Source organism: Macrosteles quadrilineatus, unplaced genomic scaffold (assembly GCF_028750875.1).
Source record: "Macrosteles quadrilineatus isolate MER2022 unplaced genomic scaffold, UCM_ALF_1.0 Scaffold_2__2_contigs__length_208266976, whole genome shotgun sequence".
Classification (NCBI taxonomy): Eukaryota; Metazoa; Arthropoda; class Insecta; order Hemiptera; family Cicadellidae; genus Macrosteles; species Macrosteles quadrilineatus.
In genome coordinates, this window is record NW_026542595.1 from 206,620,342 (window position 1) to 206,646,790 (window position 26,449).

At 34.2% G+C, this 26,449-nt stretch overlaps 2 protein-coding genes across 3 annotated transcripts in view; one reads left to right on the top strand and one right to left on the bottom strand.

Annotated features, from left to right (window-relative positions):
* Positions 1-1,576: 1,576 nt before the first annotated feature.
* On the top strand, positions 1,577-9,114 carry LOC128985318 (uncharacterized). Its single transcript, XM_054404711.1, has 7 exons — positions 1,577-1,616; positions 3,706-4,350; positions 4,877-5,041; positions 6,073-6,315; positions 7,757-8,005; positions 8,648-8,701; positions 9,053-9,114. The coding sequence occupies exons 1-7, from the start codon at positions 1,577-1,579 to the stop codon at positions 9,112-9,114; spliced, it is 1,458 nt and encodes a 485-aa protein (XP_054260686.1).
* A 4,333-nt stretch (positions 9,115-13,447) lies between these two features.
* Positions 13,448-26,449, bottom strand: part of LOC128985678 (uncharacterized) — a 56,067-nt gene continuing 43,065 nt past the window's right edge. For both annotated transcript variants that reach the window (XM_054405450.1, XM_054405449.1), the window contains one exon: positions 13,448-14,400. In XM_054405450.1, the coding sequence (XP_054261425.1) occupies positions 14,285-14,400 (116 nt within the window). In that variant the 3' untranslated portion in view covers positions 13,448-14,284. The remainder of the gene's footprint in view (positions 14,401-26,449) is intronic.

Sequence of the window (26,449 nt, forward strand, 5' to 3'; positions counted from 1 at the left end):
GCTTTAGCCTTTTCTTCACTTGATTGGGATAAACATGGGGTTCGTAATCCTCTGGAGTAAAATGTTTGCTACACAGGGAAGTCAACTGAGTTGGGACAAAGTTTTTCCTTTTGGTTGCTATTACCCATTTCTTGAGAAGTGCAGGATTCTTCAAAGGAAATCTACAAAGAAAATTTAATGAATAGTCAAAGAAATGCCAGCTGAATTAAAATGTGTAATTATATTATATTTTAAGGAAACTATAATATATATCTTTGACTGTAATATCCAACAAGTTAAAATGTATGGCCGACAAATTAAAACTAGTTGTTCTTGGGTCTCTATTTTCAATCCGGCCTTTAGTTTGGCCAAACTGTATTTATGTATACTACGTACGTTATTTCCAAAATCAATCACACTACTCCTGAATTGTGTCATTTTTAAGTTTGAAATATGCATCAAAGTATAAAACTAACAGTTTTTGTTTGTTTTATAGATAAATGAAATTGTAACAGTACCGGTACCCTTCCCATCCAGCATTACAATTTCTTTTATATCTGTGTTAATGTCCATAGTAGGTCTATCTAAGTTATTGAAGTGAAAGATGCAATGAGAACAGTTATTATAAATAGGAATTTACGGTTAAATATTGATAGTCATAGCCGTTACAGTATTCAAATTTTACCAAATTGAAGAATAATTTACTTACATATGAAATGAAATGTCGCTCCCTTTCTTCCATTGGGACGTGCAGTTAAAGGCAGCACAACTTCTCACCATTGGATGTAGACGTAGACTGAGACTGAGGGAGGTTATTGTAACACGCACGTGCGCCCAAGGTCAGGTGTCGAAAACACTGTTTCGCGCGCTTTATCCCACATGCTGCCTTCAATTTGCCCATGCGGCAACCCCTATACACACCTGTATTGGCTCGGAAAGCTCTACACGAGCCTTACGGCCTGCGCGCAATCCATATATGTCGATGGTTGTACCACATGTAGAAGTGTTTGATTGTTCTGCTGAGTTTGTTGTTCTGCAGCTGCCATTAACTGTAGCTTCATCTAGTTGGTAACAGACTCTCAGATAACCAGTATGCATTATCTTGCAAGTTATATTCGTTCTGAGTGACAATATTTCTTAGTAGTTTGTGAGTTTCATAGCTTCCATTTTATAGAACCAGTTCTGTTAATTTTAGGTCCTTTTGTGGATGATTTATTTCATAATACATTTTGGCAGTTTGGCAAACACCTGAGGTTTAGTTTACCTATTGTAATTTCCTGACATAACCCTAACTAATTGGTGATAGCACCTTATCAATGCTATCAGTGACTGTTATGAGATAATGATGTGAACTTCTACAGCTACCTAGTTTATTATTTGTTTTTCAACAAAAGTGGCAATAATAAGTCAAACTGGTTTTTAATTCTGCAAAATCTTTAGTGACATGTCCTATAGCTAATGAAAAACTTTTTAAAACAGTGATACCCTAATAACATTTACCCCACACAATAAAAATTAATTGTACTTCTTCAAAGTGTTTTGGTTCAGTTTTGATAAATTATTGCAAAGCTTTGTGTTTGTAAAGTTCTCGGTAATCATGGGAAAGAAGAAACGCAACTCTTCTGGAAAATCCCAAGGTATGTCTAAATTTAATTCTAAATTGTTTTACTTTCTCCAAACCCCCTATAGCCTACATAGTATATAGAGAAAGTACCCTTATCGTAAAATTTTTTTAGTTTCAGTTTTGAGTAGATATATCTGTTTTGGGCCTCCCTGAACCCAAAAAAGTGGTTTTCGAAGTGATGTCTGTGCGTGTGTGTGGATATGTACAGAGCGACAGACCACACCTGTAGTCCGATTTTGATGAAATTTGATGTGTAGGCGTAGGTACCAATCCATAGTATCTCCAGGCGTTTTTTTTCAAATTTAGATTTTTTAATGCAATTTTCCCATAAAAATCCATAGATAACAAAAAATGGATTTTCTAGAAAATGGCCCAAACGATGTTGATAAAAGTTTTGTATGTTATAGTCCTTTAAATTCTGAGCAAAATGGTACAAACACCATTCCGTAAAAATAATGGTTCAAAAGTTATTGCAAATTTAGTGATTTTTCATACAAAATATCATATTTACTCCCACCGCTTACCCATGTTAAAGGTTGTTGACAATGGGAGAAAGTATGTGTCAGATTGCTGATACCGTTTATTAAGCAATGCAGTAATTTACTTGATAGTTGATACTTAGTCATCACAACTTAAATAAAGCCAGCAAATTTAACGTGCTCCAGCTCCAGCTTAATTGTAAACAATGACTTTCAAACCAGCTGCCAGAAACCAGCTGCAATGTGTCAAAAACATAATTAGGGAGTAAAATAGCTTTTTAGACTGTAGCAAACTCAGAGTAAGTGTTATTGGTTGGAGAGGAATTTACATTATTTCCTGCAACGCAACTACATCATTGGAGTTGGCTCCATAGCACCTATAAATCACAAAACCTCATCAAGTTTGTTTAAAAGGTTCTAACATTTATTTTTAAGCATTCCATACAGTAACACATCACTTACGTAAATAAAAATTGTCTTGTTTTTAAATACGGTTCAAAATCCACCTGCTTCACAATATCAGTTTACATTCATTTAGCCTTTGGAATTTTACAGATTTTAGTAAGGGATCAGTTTTGTAATGTTTTTATTACAATTTTAGAAAAACCCTCTTTTATACCAGTTGTGAGAATACCACAAAAAAATGTATAAATATTGAATAAATATTGTACATCATATACAACATATACACAACATATACAATATTGTGTATAAATATTGTGAATATATCATTAGAATAAATTTTTTTGAGGGTGAATTTTTCACTGTAACATATTTGGTGTCATGGAAGCTCTAGATTAGAATAAATTTACCCAAGCTTGTCTCTATTGTGCTTCAAAATTCCCATGTTAAAATAATAAATTTTATCTAATTGGGTAATATCGGACAAGTGAAGCATTTGCAAAAACATTTTAACTCGGTAATGAAAATAACAACAGTTTTAATATTTCATCTTTCTTTTAATTTACTTTTACAGCACATTGAAATGTTACATTGATAAAGAACGTATAGCTTTGATTTTGAAAAAAAAACAGGCTGACATATACACCAGAGCCCTGCTAAACTTAATTAACCGGGACCCCACCTTGATCAGATAATCAAATTGTTCAATTTGGCTGGAGAGGTGGTATGGTAAAATTGAATTATTATAAAAATTAAAATGGTGTATTTTTATGAATCTAAGTGGCTATGTATTGCCACCGCAACACAATAACACTGTAATCATCTTTTGAATCTCGTCAAAATTTGTGAGCATCTCCTGCGATTGCATTTACGATATGAGAAAGAACACACCCACCCCATGTCAATACAAACATGCCACACATAGATCATGGTTAAAGAACCCATAGGCTTCAAAATTTCCGATTTCCACAAAAATGTACGTACAATTCCTGGTTTTGGTTTTCTTGGTTTCTTAGTCAGTCTATGTTTCAAAACAAATATACTACCTTTAATTTAATACATAATTTGAAATACAGTGAACTTTTTCCTCCAAGAGGTGATTCGGATTAGCTAGGGGGTTTGGATAGTCGGGAAACTGGTGAACATTCACTGGAATATTATGACTAAAAAATAAAAATTATAACAGCTCTAAATACTTCTGTGTTCTGTAATTTTGTTCAGACACCAAAAGCGAGCAAGGGAAGTCATGGCTGCTGACAGAACAGGTGAAACCACCCGAGCCTTTGAATTTTCAAGACTCTAATGGTTGGAAAAGCTGGATCAAACGTTACAAGATGTTTCACAGTGGAGTGGCACTGTCGTCTGCTAGCGAGGAACGTCAAATAAACATGCTGCTCTACTGCATGGGAGAAGAAGCAGAACCACTTCTCACTTCCATGGGAATGACTGAGGATAAAAGACTATCTTTCAACACCGTCGTTGCTGCATTTGAAGATTATTTTGCAATGAGGAAGAATGAATTTTATCACCGAGCTTTGTTCTTGGGGAGAGATCAAAAGCCTGGAGAAAAAGTCGACTCGTTCATAGACGATCTTCAAAAACTGTCTGAGAAATGTAACTGGTCTTGTAAAACGTGTAAGAGTAAAGGTTTTGTAGAAGAAATGATGGTGCTCAAGCTTGTGAATGGTCTAGCCGACAAAGATGTATCTAAATCTATTCTACGTGAAGGAGCCACAAGTTTAACTGAGGCTAAGAAGATACTAAGACTGAAAGAGTCTGACGCTAGAGGAAGAGAAAATGCAAGCGTATATGATCTTTCAGAGGATTTCAATTTGATGGCAACTGGGAATAAGGTTGGATGTACAGGTAAGATTCCCAATATATACTGTAGTATAAGTTAAATTATTTTGACAATACTATGGGTTTTTAACAAGGATTATCATACATTAAATATTATGAGTTTGAACAACCACAGAAATTAAATATTTTGAATCTAGGCCTATGCATCTAAACTTGGAATAGTCCCGTTATATGAAAACAATTTTTATATCTTAAAAGGGTTTCACTTGAATGAGTTTGTGATAGCCATGGGGCGAATAAAATCCCGTTTATTGTGTTTCCCAGTGTTTGCTTGGTTTTTACTCTCCTCTTGTTAAGTTCTAGCGATTTCATCCTACCTGAAGACGTGGACAGATTCCAGATCCAGAAACTTTGTGTGATTTCAGTTTTACTATTCAATGATAGACATTAAATTTACACAATAATCCTTAAAAAACATAAACTCAACATTAACACCAAAAGTGAACTTTGAACAATTAATGTAATCCGTGCAGTAGGTTAGATCTACGGTAAAATCTAGATACAAAGAAATCATTAAGATAAAACTGTTCAGGTGCAAAGAAAAAAGAGCTTTATAAGAGTGTAGCCACGTCAAGCAAAAAGGAACCGAGCAGTTTGCATTTCACAGAAGATGAAAGACCAAAGAGCTTATATTTGAACACAGAAAGAGTAAATAAGAAGTTATCCTTTTCTTCAGGTGTGGACTCAGGAGACGAATGTAAGTTATGTTTGTTTAGTCAAAGAATATAGATTCAATGATTCAAAGTCAGGTCAAAATATACTTTGTCAAAGAATATCCTCACATTTCAAGTCCTCTTAATGCTTTGGACAAACTTTAACTGTAGTGTTGTTTTGTTCTATAATATGACTAAATATGTTGATGTTAAAGCATATTGGTTATTTTATCATATTGAAGAGGAATTTAGTTTGCAAGTTAAATTATTACCTTTTTAAATGATAGACCTTAATTTTTTAAATGCCTCAAAAATAGTTTAATCATATTTACAAAAATAAATTTATAAAATTATCTCTAGTTTAAAGGTCCTTCCTCATAAATTCTAAATAAAATATATTCTTATTTATTTAAAAACTGTGATACATTGAATAATGTCAATACTAGTAGGCCTATACAGGGTGTTTCCAAATTGTCTGGACATATTTTGTGGACTTGTTCCTTGGGCTAAGACGAACATAAAATGCCATATAAGTATGGGACTAAAATGCCTAGATTTCTGTTTATCGGTCTGTTTGTGATTTTTAAGAATTATTTTATATCGTTAACATTTCTTAAGAAAGAAATTTCAAAATTTGTATAAATGTATACCAATTTTGAAATGTCTATCTTGAAATATGCCCAAGATATAAAGATATACCGGTAATTCTTATAAATCACAAACAGACCGAAAAAAGAAATCTAGGCATTTTAGACCCATACCCTTATGGCATTTTATGTTTGTCTTAGCACAAGAAACAAGTCCACAAAATATGTCAAGACAATTTTGAAAACACCCTGTATTTCCAAAATTTTGGTACTACACAAAAAAATATGATTACGGTACAGAGAAAATCTGTGTTCAAAAAACAATAGGTAGTTCTTCAGTAAACAATGAATTAAAATAACCTGATACTATTGTACTAAACTCTTCTATTGTTATTCTATTATGAATGACAACCAAGACATCTACCTTACAAATCATTTGTATTTGAAAGTAATTGAATAAACACTTAACTACTTTCATGTGTCAACAGATTCGACAGATGAGTTTTCTAGTGATACTATCTATTTCTTCCTGGAAGAAAAGGAGGGAAGTATTGTATTTAGAACCAAAGACCAAAAAGGAAATCTTATTCTAAAGGGAAAAAGTATCTGTGATGCAAAACAACTTGTGACGCAGTCAAATAATGGCTGTGAATGTACAGTGCACAACTGCCAACATTTAACATCCAAGAGGGAGACTGCTCCTAAAACATCTACAAAACTTGTAACTGCTGGTAAAAATAATTATTTAATTTATTAAATGTAGCTTATCTTTTAAAAAATATACACAGCCCTCCTGACGAGACCTCGTATAGGAACTCAAAAAGAATTCCTTCATTCACCTGTCTTGGGGGCAAGGTCTTTCTTTAATTGATTATGTACTATACTGTAGATTATATTTCTAAAACGACATGATTTTTAGGTGAGGTCAATAATTCAGTTAGATAAGTATTTTTGGGCATCACTCACCTACTTGAAATCAGGACCAGAACAGTCCTTGTCACCACAGTTCGAGTTCATTGTACCATAGACAAATAGAATAAATATAGACTGTCAAAGGAAAGTTCCAGCGCCCACCGCTAGGAGTGCCGTGTAGTTACGGCACACAACGCTGCAGGCGAGAAGCGCAGGAGCCGTATGCAACCAGCAGACGCTGCAGCGGTGTGTATGGTAACCACACGGCAAACCTATCAATTATCAATTTACAGCTAACGGTCTATATTTATTCTATTCGTACTGTATATGATTTTACACACACATTGATTAAAAATACAAAAATAAAAAATAAAATCACAGACAAAAGTTCTCTTACTCTGACGTTTCTCCGCACCAATATCAACGTGCGGCGTTTTCAAGGTTATTTTTTTCACGTTTTAAACGTTGTGAGCGCCTAACCACAACTCAATACAATGTATATACCGTACTGCAGATACACAATACACTGTGCATGTAAGGCCTAATGCAGTGATTGAATAAGGTATGCAACGATTCAAGCAAGAAGAGGTGAATATTGTAATCTTGTACAAGTTGCATGGACCCACACCTAGCTTATGCTCTGAGCCAGCTATTATTCACATAGCTTGTCATAAAACAATTTGATATTGTTTTCCTTTAAAACTTTATGTTAATTTGATACAAAATTTTACAAAAATCTATCCCAAGTTTACATTGGAACTTTATTCACATAGGTTACCTACTTCATATGTTTAATGCAACATAAAAATAATGAATAAAAATAAGTTAATGTTTTCTTAGACTAGGTCAGAAGAGGAAAAATAGAAAGGGAAAAATTTTAAAAACTAGTTTATCAAAACGGCAAAGCCCCATGCAGCAATTAATAAATAACTAATCTCAATGTACTGAGCAATTGTTGGAACAAAGCTAAATTTATCAAATTCCAAAGGTTTCAAAAATAGTTTGTGTCCTTTCAAAATCCCTACAATTAATTACATTATGTCCCTTCTGTGAAATGAGTGTCCTTAATAGCATATGTAATCATCTTAATAACACGTATAAATATTGATAAAACAGCCTCTCAATAACATGATTTTTTGAAGCGACAATTCAAGTTAAAATTTTCTGAGTAAAGCACTATGAAAACATTTAAGAGTTAATAACAAATGTTATGCAGGTCATTTCTAACAGTAATTATAACAACAATGCTGTTTCCATTAGGTTCTTCAGGCTCAAATACAATGCGACAATCACAGACGTTTCCAAACCAAGCTGTACCTCCAACTCATATCAACCGAGGAGAGCCTGAGATGCCGGGATGGTCCGTCTCCGAGTCTATGAGGCTGAACCAACAAAAGCAAGCATCAAACTTCAACACTGCCACAACATTCAACACAGCTAACATTCTCTCGGTAGACTCGTTTCCACCTTTGCGGCCAGAGAAAAGTAGAAGGAAGATCCGGCAAAGAAGTAATATAAAAATGTCCTATGAGTAATGATTAGTCTTTACAGTCAGATTTAATAATAGGCAATCTTAATTTACACCTGGGGATGCCATGGATTAGTACATACATACTAAATTCCATCAAAATAGGGCCACAGGTGTGGTCTGTAGCTCTGTACACACATACAGACAGACACACACTCGGACAGACAACTCACTTCGAAATCCACTTTTTTGGGTTCATGGGCACCCAAAACGGATATATCCACTCAAAACTCAAAACAATACCGTACTTTCTCCATATACTCTATATACTAGTATAGGAGGATAGAGTAAAAACAATACTTTCTTCATATACTATGTATAGGGGGAGAAAGTAAAAGGTACTCATCTTAAATTCCTATTTAGGTTCAAGTTAAAATGCACCGTAATGTTTCCATCTTGTCATATAATAAAGGTGATGGCAGTCTAGCTGAAATGCAATATTGATCACAAGTAATTGGGCTCATGTCTTAAAAGAAAAAATGTTACCTAACATGATAGTTTTGTTTAGTTATGTTGGACAAGATTTTGCAAGGAAATACTGTAATCAGTTTTGGTTTTTGCATCACCTCTAATGAAAAATAAGTTGGTTTTAGAATGAACAATATAGTCTGGTTTTTACACAGGCCTACCTTCGATGCAGTATGAGACCTACGAAGAGTTTGATTCTGATGATGAAAGTGAATATTTGGAACAATTTTACTTTAATCAAGTGGATGACCGATCACAGTTTTACAATGTGAGCCAAAATGAAGTACAAAAACCCCTTGAAAACTTTCATTTCTCTGTCACTGGACATCAGTCAAGGAAAACACTAAGGTTTGCTGTTATTTTAAAGGAAATATAAAATTTATTTGGTAAAATTGGTCACTTTTGACTTGTCCTATTTTGATTAAACTTTAATTTGCCATTTTTACATTGAGAGTTTAGATTTTAGAGAATTTTCCATAGGAAATAAGCTATTACTGTAGGTCTTATGGTAAAGACTTGTGCCTGGGATCGATATACTTTTTTTGTTTTTATGTCCCTAGAGGCCAACAACATCGTCAACATCATCCATTCAAATTCATATGTGTGTTTGTCTCTTAGATGATAACTCCTGTAAATTATCCAATTTTAATGAATAAAGCTTAAACGTTAAACATATGATTAAACGTACAAATTAAGTTCAATGTTAACATAGCTTTTTTCGAATAAACTTTATTTGAATGAGTATGGAGCATGATTGGACTATGGGAATGTGGTTAAGGGGTAAAAAAAATTGTTTTTTTCTATTTCTAACCCTCAAGATATAGAATTTTTAATTTATCATTATTGTCTTATATAGCATTAGACAATTATAAATTCGTCGAGTTTTAGGGGACGTAGGTTTAACTGGAAACCCCGTTATCCAGACCGAGAAGTCCGGATAAAAGGGAGTCTACTGTATTTTAATTGTGATAAATCCAACTGATTTTCTTTAACTGCTGATTTGTCTTTTGAGGGTGGTGAACATAGAAATTTGGTTTCTTTGCAGAAAGATGTGTCAACAAAAGTTGAAGCAGTTTCCCCAGTGAAGAAACTCTGAAGAAATTCAAGATTAATGGATTCTTCGACATATATTTACCCGCAGCATTCTCTTTTGTACTTTTTTGATAATCTTATCACACATTATGGTGTATGCCTGCTACTTTAAAATACACAAGAATTCTAAAAGTTATCTTTGTTGAATTCGTGTTCCATACACTGATCAAATATACTTTCTAGACTCTAATTTTTTACTAACAAGACGACTATATATTAGTCAACTACTTTTCAATGCAATCAGTAACAATGTGTACAATATTTTTTTTTAAGTTACTGACATATACAACACTTTTAAACAGTCACACAAAATGTTTTGATACTACCAATTATTGTGTTATTTTTTCATTCAACAGAAAACCATTAAATATTGGATATTGTTGTATTAATAGGCAAAGGTATAACCAATGTAATGTAATCCTAAAGCTTTACAAGCGTGTAAAGCATCTATCCAAATACACACAAACAGTGACATACAAATTTTTTCAGCTGATTACAAATGAAGGGTGATTATAATTGAGGTACCACTCAATGGAGGTTTAGACTTTTTTAGGTAGGTAGGTGAAATAGAGTAGATTATCCTACTGTATTTTGAGGCAATGGTCAAAGTTCCTCATCTTAAACAAGGTTCAATTTCATTAAAAAGATACTGAATTGTGCAGCTCTTCTACATAAAATACATACATTTTTTTTGACACTGATTAGTCCACAAATATACAGAAACATCACAAAATCAAAATCAGCGCTGGGTTTAATGAAAAACACAGTAAAACGGGGTCTTTATACCATGTTAAATTGATCATGGTTCAAAGTGTAAGAAATATATGAAAAAGATTGTGCTTAGTAAAAATGTATTCGAGTAAAAGAGGAACTGTAGAGGATTGAAAGGAAGAGTTATAGATTACAATAAGAGTCACTTTCAGTAAGGTACCTCAAAATCTATAAATCAAATTATCAGCAGTTATACTAAATGTTGTTGACATTTTATTTTAATTCTGTTGTGCCATTATGCCTTTGACAGAGGACCAAAGACGCAAAGTTAACAAGTAAAGGAGCTCAAAGAGTAACATGAGACTGAACCCGTTGAAAACACCTATCATCCCTAAACTGTAGGCAACAAACTCAGCAAAGCTATTGATGCTGTAGGAAATTGTCGAATACACCTCCTTGTCCTTATAGTTAATTTCAATAAATGTGTATTTGTACTGTTCCACACACTTGTTGCCAAAAGGACTGCTATTTTCCTCAAACAAAACATCATAAGTGAGAGAGGTACAATCAGGTAGACAGCCGCAGGTACAGTAAGGGTGGCAGTCGATTCCTGCACACACTTTGACTGAATCATTGGGTCTTGGAAGATAATGTTGTACGCAGCCACATTCTCTCAATGAACAATAGACACGGCATTCTATCTCACAATTCTTCTTTGAATAAATTTTGAACATCGTCAAATTGTTTTCATAAGAAAATAAACATCCTCTCTGAGAGGGCTGGTATTTGGCTAGATCTTCCTTGGTGTTGATAAGTTTTGGTACAAGTTGTAATCGGACGTATTTGCACTCTCGTAAAGAATACTCGATAGAGTTATGTATCATGGGCACTTCACTAGGGCTGTGAACTGTGATTAAGCCGATGTCACCTGGAAATACATTACAGAGATTTAAATATTTGTTATTCCGCTTTTTTACAGCAAAATACTGATGTTCGACGCCGTATATGGGAATCGTGCCTTCTTTACCATCAAATTCCAACATATTATCAGAAGTCCATTTGGAATTCTGGTAAAGCTTTTTATTCAGATGTGTCTCTTGGGATAGAGGGAATCTATATATTAATTTGAAACTGTTTTTCTTTGTGACAGCTAATTTGAGAGAACGGCTGGGTGTAGAAACTCGGTAGGGGTCTCTAAAGAAAGGTCTTGGTTAGATGATCCATCAAAAGAGAAACGTGGTAAATTCCCTTGGGGCTCTGCCCCAGTGGCCTTTAAATTCCCATCCCATGTTATTCTTATGGAGGAAAAACGGGGTATTGTCACAGCTAATTACAGAGAACGGCTGGGCGTAGAAACTTGGTAGGGTCTCTAAAGAAAGGTCTTAGTCTGTAGATGAGCCATCAAAAGAGAAACAAGGTAAATTCCCTTGGGGCTCTGCCCCAGAGGCCTTTAAAGTTCCCTCTTCAGATTTGTTTACATTACGACCATATGCATACATTTACACTACTTTTGAATGAAACAGTTTGCTGTTAATATTTAAATTGTGATTTACTAAATTTGTCAAAATGAAGTATTTGCAATGATTTTTTTATAATTTTAAAATCGATTTTCTTCTAAATCGTGCCATGTTTTGCAATATAATGTTCTATTACCAAATCAGTGGAAAATCCTAATATCACAGTAACTCTTATAATTATTTCTTATGGAGTTAATTGTATGGGTTGGTTTCTGCCTTTTTTACCACTTCTTGGAGATTGCACGTAGACGATATTCTTTGGCGTATTGCATCTGTAGTAGACGATACTTGGTTGGTGTAATTTTTAAAATTACAATGGAAAAAAGTGAGAAATACTGGACAATTTGATATACTAAAAATAAAACTTAAATAACACTGTGCTACATTTCTTGAGCAATAATTGAAAGAGCCGATTTGCAAACAATGGAAACAGGAAAGTCATAGAACACAACCAAGAACAGTAGAAGAAATAGAAATAATGTTTTTTTTTTTCATTTATAATCGTTATTATAGACAACCTAATGCGGCTATGAGTGGGAAACATTTTTAGAAAACACTAAAAAACAAGGTCAGCTTTTGAAAAAAGATATTTACAAAAAATTTTGATTATATCTAACTGCTGTGTACATCTTGAGTATTTCCATAATCTTTGAGTCGACTCTTATAAAGTCATCAGAAATTATGACCGTTATTCGTATTAAAACAACACCTGTAATGCTTCGCAATTGCTCGAATTCGAGCAACAGACACACTAGTAAAATATAATTTTCTATATTCGAATCCCGAGTACCTTTCTTTGTGTTCACAAGCGACAAAACCCCCCCCACAATTTCTCCATTACAATAAATAACCATTAAAAAGAAGTAACGCTTCAAATATAACCATTACAGTAAGTTGTTAGATTCTTATAGATTGTTGTCTTAAAATTAAAATATTATTAGGGTTTAGGAAGTAAGTAGGTTTACACTTTTAAGATTTTCTTTTCAAATTAAATCATAGAGTTAAAGTATTTTAAAACATGCATCAGTTCCACTTATGTGCTGTATTGGCTGCATAGAGAATTTGAAACAATTATCTGAATTAAAAGAAAATAATTTGAATACGTGTTAAATAAGTGTTTTGTTTCTAAAGTAAATAATATATGTGAACTATTTTATACAGCGGATACAAAAAATAGCATTATTCTTTTCCTTGTACTCCATCGCGAAGCGCAGGTATAACAGCTTGTGGTAATAGCTCACTCTAAACTAAAACCATTAAAAAATATATAAAGCTGTCACTTTGACTGGGATGGTAGATACATAGGATAAATATGCAACGTTAACAATTTTTTATTAATATTACCGGTAACAGTCTTTTAAATTAGGTAAATATAGTACAAAATAATATACAAATAGTACAAATAGTATACAAATTGTTGATTTAGATATACAATATCACAGAAAACATACTACTATAACCCAGAATGCCAACCGCATGGTAAAAAGCATTAAGTGGTTTGTGAGAGCTTTGCCTGTCAATCGTAGGCAGCGCCACCAGCGTTGCTATGCTGAGTGCATGGCAACGCTGGTGGCGCTGCCTACGATTGACAGGCAAAGCTCTCTCAAAACACTTAATGCTTTTTACCATGCGGTTGGCATTCTGGGTTATAGTAGTATGTTTTCTGTGACAATATACATTATATACAGAGGAAATCAATACTTTGCCTTTTTTTAATTAAATAAAAACAAAACAGATCATTATTTATATTATGAACACATCAAATGTATGTTAACTAAAATAAAATGTCATCACTACGATTAGCCGGATTAAACAACTTACAAATTTGTAAAATATAAATCACTGCTTGATTTTGCATCTAAGTTTATGTTTTCCCAAAATGTAGAAAATGTACAATAAACGGCTTATTTACAATTTGGCTTTAAGGAATTTTATATCCAAATGAACTCTATTAACTGAATGATTCCTTTATAATTATTAAACCTTTTACAATTTTGTTCCTGGAAATGGATGGTAAGATTTTAGTTTGTAGCTAACGGGTTCTTAACACTGAAAAAAACCTGATGATCTTCACACAGATACAATATAAAATATAATCGTGTTAAATACCTTATGAAGGGAAAAATGAAACAGGACATATAAAAAATACAAATAACCAAGATTAACAATTGTAAATTGCATCTAAACCACTATCAGTCTTAAATGGTGTAAGGAACCACATTTAATTTCAACTTGAACTTTATGAGGCCAAAATATTGACTGCAGCTTATCTGCGTGGCGTAAATCAATACAAATAAAAAATCCATGATCTCTCAATAATAATTACTGAATTAATATTATCTTTGAAAAGCAAAAATAATACAGTGGAAAGTTAAAGACAAAGTAATGTCAAATAATGATCTACATAACACATGATCAATCTACAAGAGTCTAAAGAAAACAAAATAAATAGTGTAAACACACAATAAGTATTTACTCCATTGATTCAGTGGCGGCTGGATCAATGACGTAGTACAGAACGTTGTCTGACAACAGCTGGTCTGATTCACTGACTGATTCGTCAGTCAAAATAAAAGCACTTGTAGATCCTGGAACAAATAAAAAAAAAAACAAATTTTAATATCTTCTATGAATAGAAATATTTATGAAAGACAATATTTTCTTCTATAAAGCCTTCCTTCAGATCAGAGTAGCTTTCTCATTTTTGTGGAGGTTTTAAGGTTATAACCTGATTTAAAATTGAATGAATTTTTATGTAATCACTTAATTTTGGCAGTATAATTTAAATTTTACTAGTAGTGTTATTTAAAGGTTCATAATGGACTTTTTCCATCTCAATGGTAAAATGCAATACACAAAATTTCAGAATCTGAAATCTGAACCTGTCCTAAGGTGAAAACAAACTTAACCAACGTATTACACTAGGGATATATTGACTCTCGATTAGGGATGGGCGAGTAGTGTTTTTTTGAGTCGAGTCGAGTAATTAGCCCTAATACTCGAGTATCGAGTCGAGTCGAGTCGAGTAGTTCACGAGAAAATCAACAATTTTATTTTACATATATTCCATCTTCATTTTTACGAACAAAGCATTTCTCAATTCACCAAAAATTAGGGGTCTGCGGTACAGAAAATTTAAGGTCGGTACGGTTCGGTACGGTACAATATTTTGTACCTCGGTTCTCGGTACAAAATCGGTACGGTACGCGGCTACCCGTATTTTTGCGGTTTTCTGCTCAGAACTGTATTTAGACCATTATTTTTAACTTTAATACATTGACATTACTATGAAAATTGATAGTATCCTACTTTCCTGGTATTCTAACAACAATTACTGTACCACACATTATTAAAACAAAACCTTTTACTACTACGAGGATTGTGTCAAGAAAAATCACAGTTAAGATAAAGGCTTTACCTATTTTACTCTGAGATACTTTGAATAGCCATGATAAAAGTGGTTTTAAAAATAGGGTAAGAGTTTTTAGGAATAAACATGTTTGAAAATTTATTGGCAAGATAATTTTACACAACTGGTAAATTATTTCCAACCAACACAATGTCTAGTTGTTTTTTAGATTTTTAAAAACATATAAAAGCATTCAGTACAAAGACAGTGTAGCTGCCAGCTGTTCACAGCAGACAACAATGAACAACTGGAGGATATGATGAAGTAATGGCAAAGAGCATCTTTTTTTATCAGCTCCAAAACTAGTTTATAAGATCGGGTCGGATTCGATACGGATATCCGAACCGGGCCCAAATTCGATATCCGACACTATCTGTTATATATCCGACTTTTTCGGATAGGCAATATATTTTGACGTTTTGGACAGAAAACTTAATCTCCATAGCCACCATTAGGTTCCCAGGACAAAATTACAGCAATACGTTTCCAACGACCTAACACCAAACGGCAAAGAAGCCGTATGATGCAATACTGATAACTAGTTTAGTCGTTATCGGCTGTTTTGCTTTACGATTAGATTCGTCTGGAACGAACAGACATAAAGCAGAAAAGAACTACCATGGTCAAATGAAAGTCAACTCGTGCTTGTCTCGCTCCTGACACTAGGGGCGCTGCGTAATAGTTTTTTTTTACAGCACTGTTTCAAAGTAGAAAAATCTAGCCTACTACTGTGATGTTACGTAAACAATAGATTTAATGTTTCCCGAAAAAAGTCAGAATAGAAACAATAGAAAGGCAAACAATAGAAGGGTGGGAGGGGTTGGGCAATGACCTCGAAAGGAACGCGGGTAGTGAGTCAAGTAGGACCGGAGGGGGAAGGGGTGGGTAAGACCTTGAAGCTTTAAATAGACTTGCACTACTTCCCTAAACCTAAAGGACTGGCCGGCGAGTGGTATTCCAATCACAGGACAAGATACGTTGTTTTTTGGGTATTCATTGCCCGGTTTGACTTTGGATTGTCTTACTGTGTAGAAACTTTGAATAATAAAAGATAAAGTTAGAACTAACCACGATTATTTAGCATTGATTGTGTACATATTAAATGATTAAACTATAGGGACCATGGATATATACAAACTTTTGTCAACATCAAAATACAATATTGCACAATCGTGATATTTTAGGTCATTGACTCAATTATGCATCTGGTATTGCTGTTTCAGAAGAGAAGCACGTTGATAAATTATAAATTGATATTCCCGTAGTTAAAAAGAATTATTTTATAAACCTATAAAACAAAATCATAAAATCTTACATAAAGATAACAATAACGGAAATTGTAAAAAGGGTATAAAGATAACAACGTCATTCTTTCTCTTTGTTCTTCTATTTCTTGGGTTTCCCTTCATACGCATTCAACAAGTTGCCATGGTTACTAATCGGCTGTTATTGAACCGCCACGAGTTTTATGGCCGTCCCGAGATACTTGAACTGCCACGATCATTAGAGCGGATTATAAGGGTCAGTTTCGTAGGGTTGTAAAACAGTTGAACTGCCACGCGGGTTCTGCAGGTAGCGAGGGAACTTTTTGAAATATTTATCCCTCCAGTTTCCCACTTATATATAGGATGGACTAGGAGTCAAGATTCAAGGCTACTGCGAGCAAAAAACTATGTACTTCCTAGTACAGAAACTCAATGTTAAGTATTAGATTTCGTTTTCTCATAGTTACTTCCTTTTTTTTTAACATACTACGTGTTTATTATATTTAATTTGTGTGCCAACATAAAAAAAACCTTCAATGATGTTTATACGTCAGTATATGTTCTATACTAACTCTAAAGGTCTGTAATTTATCACCTTTAAAATATTGAAGATACATAAGCTGTTAGATTTGTTTTGGTTTAACTATATATTTAACCATATTATAGTTTGTTTGTTTACTTTTACTTGAGTTAACATTTTGATTCTCCCATCGATTTTTTCATTTCAGGGAAATGACCTACGTTTTTCTTAAAATGTGGGATAGTGTTAAAACTTTTGAATTTTGTTTTAATTATTGTTTAATTATTATTTCAGCACTGTATATTTTAAAAACACAGCAGAGAAATGTTGCAGAGAAATGTTGGGTATATCCTACTCTATAATACTTATAATACTAGCTATGTCTGTTTGTTTGTCTGTCTGTTATATATACCTCAAAATCCAGCGGAAGGATTTTGACTAATTTTGGAATTAGGGACTTATAGCCCTAAAACCGTGATTGGTGACAGCCACTACGTTAAGAAAATTCGTATTTTACTACAAAGCTAATTTGAAAATTCATAAATTTAATATTAACGTTATGAGTAATTAATGCTAGTTTGCGCAATTTTAAGCGAAAATGTTCAACATCGTTAACAAAAACATAAAAATATAATTTGAAATATGTAAACGGTACGACTTTTCCACCGTTTCTACAAAAGTATATTCATAAAACTATTCTCATGCGCTTTTGAATACCGGGTTCAGAGCCTAGGTTGAGACAGCTACGGATTTTTGATTGGTGTTTGGCGATCCATCATTGCCTTCTTTATCACATTATAGGCACACTTTCAATCAAAAATTTATCACATTCATCACACATTACGAATAAGCTATTAACTCTTATTTAGAATTTGTCAATTTTATAAAACTGCCCAACAGAATATTAAATAGTACCAATATTTATATTGCCCGTTGTTTTTTAAGTGAACTGTCACCATATCGGCTAAGAAGCTCTGATATAAAACCAGGTTAATTTGAATCCATTAAAGAATGTGCTGTCATTATACATTCTAGAACTCAATTATTGGTAATTTGACCGATTTCGTTTGTACGTTAATTCAGGTCTTTGTGTTAGCCTCATTGTGGGCCTGAAATTCCAGCCCGTACATCGACATTTTTGTGAACACTTAAGTAATTTGTACAGGGGGTAAAACTCCAACTAAGCTACACAAATAATTTTTCTTGAGGAGGGGGGGGGGGTTGAAATTACAGGCCGTACATAGCAATTTCTCTGAAATCTTAGAAATATGTAAAGGGGGTAAACTTCCGGCAACCCGAAGAATTCACGCATAGTATAGACGGCGTGGTATTCGGTATATGCCTAGATGTGTACATAACTGTTAACATAAGCATGCAGTAAGTAGGTAAATTTTGTTTTCGCGTAAATCCTCAACATACAATTTGCATCTTTACTATAACGAATTATTTATTGATAACAAGCTTATATCAACTATGGGATGTTCAACTTTGATATTTTTATATTTATACCAGGCTTGTTTAATTCTTGGCTCTAAGATATATACCAACTATAAACCAACTAAAATATATAACAAACCAGTTATTTTCCAGGACTCCATGACCTAATGCACAAACTTATTATAAAATGTGGGATAGTGTTAAAACTTTTGAATTTTGTTTTAATTATTGTTTAATTATTATTTCAGCACTGTATATTTTAAAAACACAGCAGAGAAATGTTGCAGAGAAATGTTGGGTATATCCTACTCTATAATACTTATAATACTAGCTATGTCTGTTTGTTTGTCTGTCTGTTATATATACCTCAAAATCCAGCGGAAGGATTTTGACTAATTTTGGAATTAGGGACTTATAGCCCTAAAACCGTGATTGGTGACAGCCACTACGTTAAGAAAATTCGTATTTTACTACAAAGCTAATTTGAAAATTCATAAATTTAATATTAACGTTATGAGTAATTAATGCTAGTTTGCGCAATTTTAAGCGAAAATGTTCAACATCGTTAACAAAAACATAAAAATATAATTTGAAATATGTAAACGGTACGACTTTTCCACCGTTTCTACAAAAGTATATTCATAAAACTATTCTCATGCGCTTTTGAATACCGGGTTCAGAGCCTAGGTTGAGACAGCTACGGATTTTTGATTGGTGTTTGGCGATCCATCATTGCCTTCTTTATCACATTATAGGCACACTTTCAATCGAAAATTTATCACATTCATCACACATTACGAATAAGCTATTAACTCTTATTTAGAATTTGTCAATTTTATAAAACTGCCCAACAGAATATTAAATAGTACCAATATTTATATTGCCCGTTGTTTTTTAAGTGAACTGTCACCATATCGGCTAAGAAGCTCTGATATAAAACCAGGTTAATTTGAATCCATTAAAGAATGTGCTGTCATTATACATTCTAGAACTCAATTATTGGTAATTTGACCGATTTCGTTTGTACGTTAATTCAGGTCTTTGTGTTAGCCTCATTGTGGGCCTGAAATTCCAGCCCGTACATCGACATTTTTGTGAACACTTAAGTAATTTGTACAGGGGGTAAAACTCCAACTAAGCTACACAAATAATTTTTCTTGAGGAGGGGGGGGGGGGGTTGAAATTACAGGCCGTACATAGCAATTTCTCTGAAATCTTAGAAATATGTAAAGGGGGTAAACTTCCGGCAACCCGAAGAATTCACGCATAGTATAGACGGCGTGGTATTCGGTATATGCCTAGATGTGTACATAACTGTTAACATAAGCATGCAGTAAGTAGGTAAATTTTGTTTTCGCGTAAATCCTCAACATACAATTTGCATCTTTACTATAACGAATTATTTATTGATAACAAGCTTATATCAACTATGGGATGTTCAACTTTGATATTTTTATATTTATACCAGGCTTGTTTAATTCTTGGCTCTAAGATATATACCAACTATAAACCAACTAAAATATATAACAAACCAGTTATTTTCCAGGACTCCATGACCTAATGCACAAAACTTATTCAAAACTTTCGATAAGATAGCTGTTTTTAATAAATTGTACAACCATGTTAAGAACTAATTATGACAACTTAAAAATATTTCAAAGGTAGCTTTAAATGTATTAAAGGAACCATGTTATGATTTACATTTACTGCAATTCTCAAGTCCACAATTGTATCCAAATTGTCCGTCAGTTGTAAAAATAATCACAGTTCAAAGTCTGTGATATATTTGACGTATAGTTGATAAGGGCGAAACAGATTTTTCCTACAGTCACCCAACAAAGTTGGCTTCCTTGCACTGTTTATAGTACAGAAAGCTGGTAATTGCTGCATTTACTTACTTTGTCGCACGCTTTATACTTTGTCGTACCCGTACGATTCATGATTTGGCGCACATCGGGATTCAAACCAAACAACACAAAACAGCGTGGTTTTATTATGCACGTAATCTGGGTACGCTTGGAAATAGGTTGGCTACACTTAAATATAATAATACTATGATAACTGTACTAGAGTTATTGTACTATGATAGCCTGTACTAATAACTACAGTTTGTTGCTTGAATTATTATTGTTCCTTATATCTTAACTCTTATTCCATACTATATCTAAGTGGGATAATGGAGGGATAAATATTTCAAAAAGTTCCCTCACTACCTGCAGAACCCGCGTGGCAGTTCAACTGTTTTTCAACCCTATGAAACTGACCCTTATAATCCGCACTAATGATCGTGGCGGTTCAAGTATCTCTGGACGGTCATAAAACTCGTGGCGGTTCAATATTCCCCTACTAATCACCCATGTCGTTATCACCGAGTGCAGCCGAGCGGCACTAATGAGGGTCGGACCTTCTTGGGGGTGAACAATAGACGGCTTATCAGACCCTCCCCTCCCCCGTGGTCTGGAGAAAGCTTGTAAACAAACTATTGCACAAGCGCAATGAATACACAAACTATATAGTTTGTGTATTCATTGACAAGCGTGACTTGACATTGGGCTGACAGTAGGCGTAGGCTTGAATAACGAAAAAAAAATTATGCAAACAACAACTATCAACAACAACTATGCTTGTGGTTTCGTTAATAGAAAGATAAAATATCTATAACAAATATTTTAAGTTATAAAATAAGATTGTACATTAGTTACAAGTTTAATATGTAGCCATAAACAGTTTATGGCAGTAGGCAATGGCCAGCGGCAAATTTAATATTCACGAAAATACTGACTGAGTTCAAGATAACATTTAACAGTCATCATAAAACTATTATATTTATGATAAAATAGAATTGGGGGAAGTCGTGAAGAAATAAAAGTGATAAAACTCAACAGTTCTTGGAAGTACTTGAATACAACAATTATTGTCGTGATAAAATGTTAATGGACTTGGGACTGCTAATGGGGTTTTTATTGCATCATCACCCTAGTAATAAATTATGAAGATCGTAAACATACATCTGATAAGACTTTTATGTGCTTGGAACCAACTGTCGTTAACTACGATAGTAACTGAAAGTAATTTATTATTATAATAGGCTGTACCGAACCGAATTTGTACCGTGTAAAATGCTGTACCGAACCGATGACGGTAATTAAGCTTGTACCGTACCGTACCGACTTTTTCGGTGCACCGCAGACCCCTACCAAAAATAGACCTGGTTAAAAACTTCTATACCATATAAAATACCCCCGCCGCAGCAAACCTGCAGACTAAGCGAATTTCCATTTCCCTGAATGGATTTACACTAAAATGTCTCCTTAAAATTATCACATTTATTCCCTATTTAAATAGAATCAGTTTAAAACATACTTAGGTTTGCTGCAACAGGGAGGGTAAAAGTGTTTTTTATGTAAAATGTTAATAGTTAGTAAGAAATAAAAACATTTTCCAAATTTGGGCAAAATATGTTTATAAACAAGCAAACTACAACAGTTTACTTATTCTCCATAAGAATAACATGGGAATTTTAAATTTACAATTTTTTGGAATTTTCTCCGTAACCATTAGGCGCATTATCGATGACGATAATCGAATCATTTCTTATACTAGTAGAGCTGTATCGTGACGTAATCGATGCATCGGGATTTTGATGCATGCTGGATCAAATCGGGATTCGATGCATCGCACTCGCACACCTACACCTGTGCTGAGACAGCTGGTTTTTATAACCAGCTTTTTTTTGGTTTTGGTTTTTTTTGGTTTTTTGGTTTTTGGTTTTTGGTTTTTTTTGGTTTTTTAACTTGCGCAGTGGAAGCGTGCTGGGCCCATAACCCAGAGGTCCGTGGTTTCCTGCTTTAACTTTTTACAACTTTCTAAACTTAACTTCTTTACTCAAAATTTTTACAACTTCCAACTTTGAACTTCACTTTCCCGAATAACTAAGAATGACTTCAAGATGGGACCTTCGATTGAAATCTGCCTTACTACGACTGAAGACTTATACTACTGATACAAATGCATTCTTGGAGACTACAGACTTAACAGAACTACAACTTCAAACACGACTACGGACTTTGACAAGCTTTGTAAAGAGAGTGGAAGAAATTCAAAAACGTTTGGACACCGAGCCTATTACTGAAGATGGACAAACTGAAGGACCCACCACAGAGGACGACTTCATAAATACTATGATGGACTGTGAGGAGGTGCTTGCACAGCTTACGGTAAGACTAGATATTTCTCAAACTAATAAGTCACAGGCAACAGTGCCTGATACGTCTACCGTTCAGCCAATACCAACTATACAGCACCAGTATGTTCAACTACCAAAGTTGGTATTACCAACCTTCCAAGGGGACATGCTACGGTGGCAGGAGTTTTGGGATAGTTTTGAGTCTGCCATTCATAGCCACCCCACACTCAGTAACGTTGACAAATTTAACTATTTGATTGCACAATTAAAAGGTGACGCTAAACGTTGCATCGCTGGACTCCCCATTACAGATCTAAACTATGATATTGCTATTACCTTGTTGAAAGACAGATTTGCTAAGAAACAGGTAATAGTGAATTCTCATTACTGTGCCTTGAGGGATATGCCACCTATCAAGTCCAGTGACACGGTAACACTAAGGCGAGGATTTGACAACATTGAGAAACATATGCGTTGTCTTCAAGCCTTAGGTGAAGACGTTACTTCTAACTACTTTGTTTCTCAAATTTTCAGTAAGCTGCCCTATGAAATTGTTTTGAAAGTTGAAGAAATGAATATTTCTGGGGAATTGGATGTTAAAACTTTGTGCAAATTTGTAAATAACTTAATTTCGATTCGGGAGAAAGCAGAGCAACTGACGACCTCAACACCTAGCACTTCATCTTACTCTAATAGTTTTGTTACTGTTCCCAATCCACAGGCGGACACTAAGAGGTTGACAACTACCCACTCACTCGTGGGAAACGATAAATTAAATTGTATTTTTTGTGAAGGAACACATTGGAATGACCAATGTACAAAATATCAATCTGCTGAGGCACGTAAGAAAGCAATTCAAGGTAGGTGCTACGTATGTTTAAGTAAGGGACACACTGTGAAATTTTGTAAATCACATAAAAGGTGTGTTTACTGTAAACAGCAGAATAATCACAATAGAAGCTTATGTACCAAACAGTTTCCTACAGACCAAATTTCTAGAAACACCATCAAAGTAGACACCCGATCAACTAATCATGCCAAAGCTTTGCCTGCAAGTAACTTCAACCCGAGCAAGGTACCTATAAATACCGAAGAGTCTGCTTTAATTTCTATGTCGGAGAGTGTTATTCTTCAAACTGCAACTATTACTTTGCGTAATGCTGATACTAAACAAGAAACGCGTTGTGGTGTTCTTTTTGATAGTGGTAGTCAGAGGTCTTATGTGTCCAAAGGTTTGGCTTCTAAACTGAGTTTGAATAGTAAATATTGTCAATCATTATCTTTATTTACGTTCGGCAACCGTGAATCTAAAACTGTTGAGACTCAAGTAACAGATGTTCGATTACTGCTGAACGACGACACATGTATGGATATTATAGTAAACATTGTTCCACATATCACTGGGAAGGTAGTTTCTAGTACCAATATCAACTTAAATACAATTGCTTCCTCCTATCCCAAATTAAAGTTAGCAGACGGCCAGTTTACTTCACAAAATATTGATCTATTAATAGGGAACGATTATTATTTTGATATCATTCAGGGTCAGAAGATAGAAATTTCACCAGGCTTATTCTTAGTGAATAGCAAATTTGGTTGGATCGTAACTGGTAGGCATAACGATAACAATGATCATTTCCCTCTGATGTACGAGTCATCTTTTCTTACTCTAGTAAAACCCAACAACTTATTTCCTAGGTCACCACAAACTTTCAGCCAGATATCAATATTTGTGAAGGTGACGACATCAAAAACTTGTGGCAATTAGAGACTATTGGTATTAAGGATGACCCACACGTGAAAGATGATGACATCGCATTGATTAAATTTAATGAGACTGTTAAATTTGAGAATGGTCGTTATTCAGTTTCCTGGCCTTGGAGAGATTATCCTCCGAATTTACCCACAAACTACAATCTTTCTCTCGTTCGTTTGAAATCTTTAACAGATAGACTTTCAGACAAACATAATCTTCTATGTGAATACGACTCGGTAATTCAAACCCAATTGAAAGACGGTATAATCGAACGAGTGAGTTTTTCAGACAGAAACGATGGAGTCCTTCACTATATACCTCATCACCCTATTATCACTGAGTCGAAAACCTCAACTAAACTTAGGATAGTGTATGACGCGTCAGCCAAAACCAGAAAAGGCAACAATAGTCTTAATGATTGTCTTTACCGTGGACCTGTAATTTTGGAAAACCTATGTAGTTTACTTTTACGTTTTAGAATGAATGCTATTGGAATTATTGCTGATATTGAGAAAGCATTCCTTCAAATAAATCTTCAAACTCCAGATAGAGATGTAACTAGATTTCTGTGGCTCAAAGATCCTTTGTCAGCACCTACTAAGGATAATATTGAGGAGTATCGATTTTGTAGGGTTCCGTTTGGAATCATATCCAGTCTATTTTTACTCAGTGCTACTGTTTTTCATCATTTGTCAAATTGTGAACTTGATAATCTTAATGAAAGGTTGAAGTCTTCATTTTATGTTGATAATGTGGTTACCGGATGTGACACAGATCAAGAGGCCACAACACTATTTACAACTGCTTCTAGTTTGTTCTCTGATATTAACATGAACCTTAGATGTTGGTCTTCAAACTCAAAGACACTAATGACACAAATACCAATGGAAAAAACTACAACTGAGAATCCTACTGATGTTAATGTTCTTGGATTAAGATGGAACACCAATCTTGACAATCTTCACATAAAACCTGTTAACAATGACAGAAACAAACCTATTTCAAAAAGACAAGTTTTAAGTACTATATCATCCGTTTTTGATCCCTTAGGGTTATTATCCCCTGTAACACTGAAGGCTAAAATCTTTCTCAAACAGTTGTGGGAAGACAATTTGGATTGGGACGAATTACTAGATGAGCCTAAATGTAGGGAATGGAATATTATATGTGATGATATTATTAAAGTAACTGAAGTTTCTATTCCTCGATTCGCAGGATTACGAGCAGATCATGTAGAGCTCCATTGTTTTACGGATGCATCAAAGGATGTATATTCGTGTGCTGTGTATATCAAATTAATTAGTAAGGAGACTGTCAAAGTGACTCTCATGTTTTGTAAAAGCCATTTAACTCCAAAGTCAAAGCCGAAAATTACCCTTCCAAGACTCGAACTTTTAGGAGTGTTGATTGGAACAAGAGCATTACGTTTTGTGGAAGAATCCTTAAAATTTCCTGTTGTAAATAAGATACTGTGGACTGATTCACAATGCGTGTTACGTTGGATTAGCACAACAAAGCTGCTTCCTAAGTTTGTGGAGAGAAGAGTAATGGAGATCAAAACCAACACCGAGACGCAATTTAGATACGTTCCTACTGACGAAAATCCAGCTGATATGGCGACTCGAGGTAAAACGGTGGATAGTCTGAAACACTGCAATGAATGGTGGTCAGGTCCACAATGGATGTCTTGTAGTCAAGACTTGTGGCCGGATTGGTCTTCTGATTTTAACAAGCCATTAACTGAAGACGATATGGTTGAAACTATTGAAGAAAACGTCGTCACCTTGACTACAAAGACCGAAGACGTGAGTGAAACTAGTAGTCCTTTTGGCATAGATATACAAAGGTTTTCATTACTTTCGAAACTGATTTTGACAACAGTTTTTTGTAAAAGGTTTATAAGTGGATGCAGACGGAATAAACAACCAAATCATGTTATTCCTACATCTGAAGAACTCAAAGATGCTCGTTTATCGTGGATCAAACATGTTCAAAACACTTGTTTTAGTGAAACACTAAGTAATATAAGAGATGGTAGGTATGATAGATTGCAGAATCAACTTG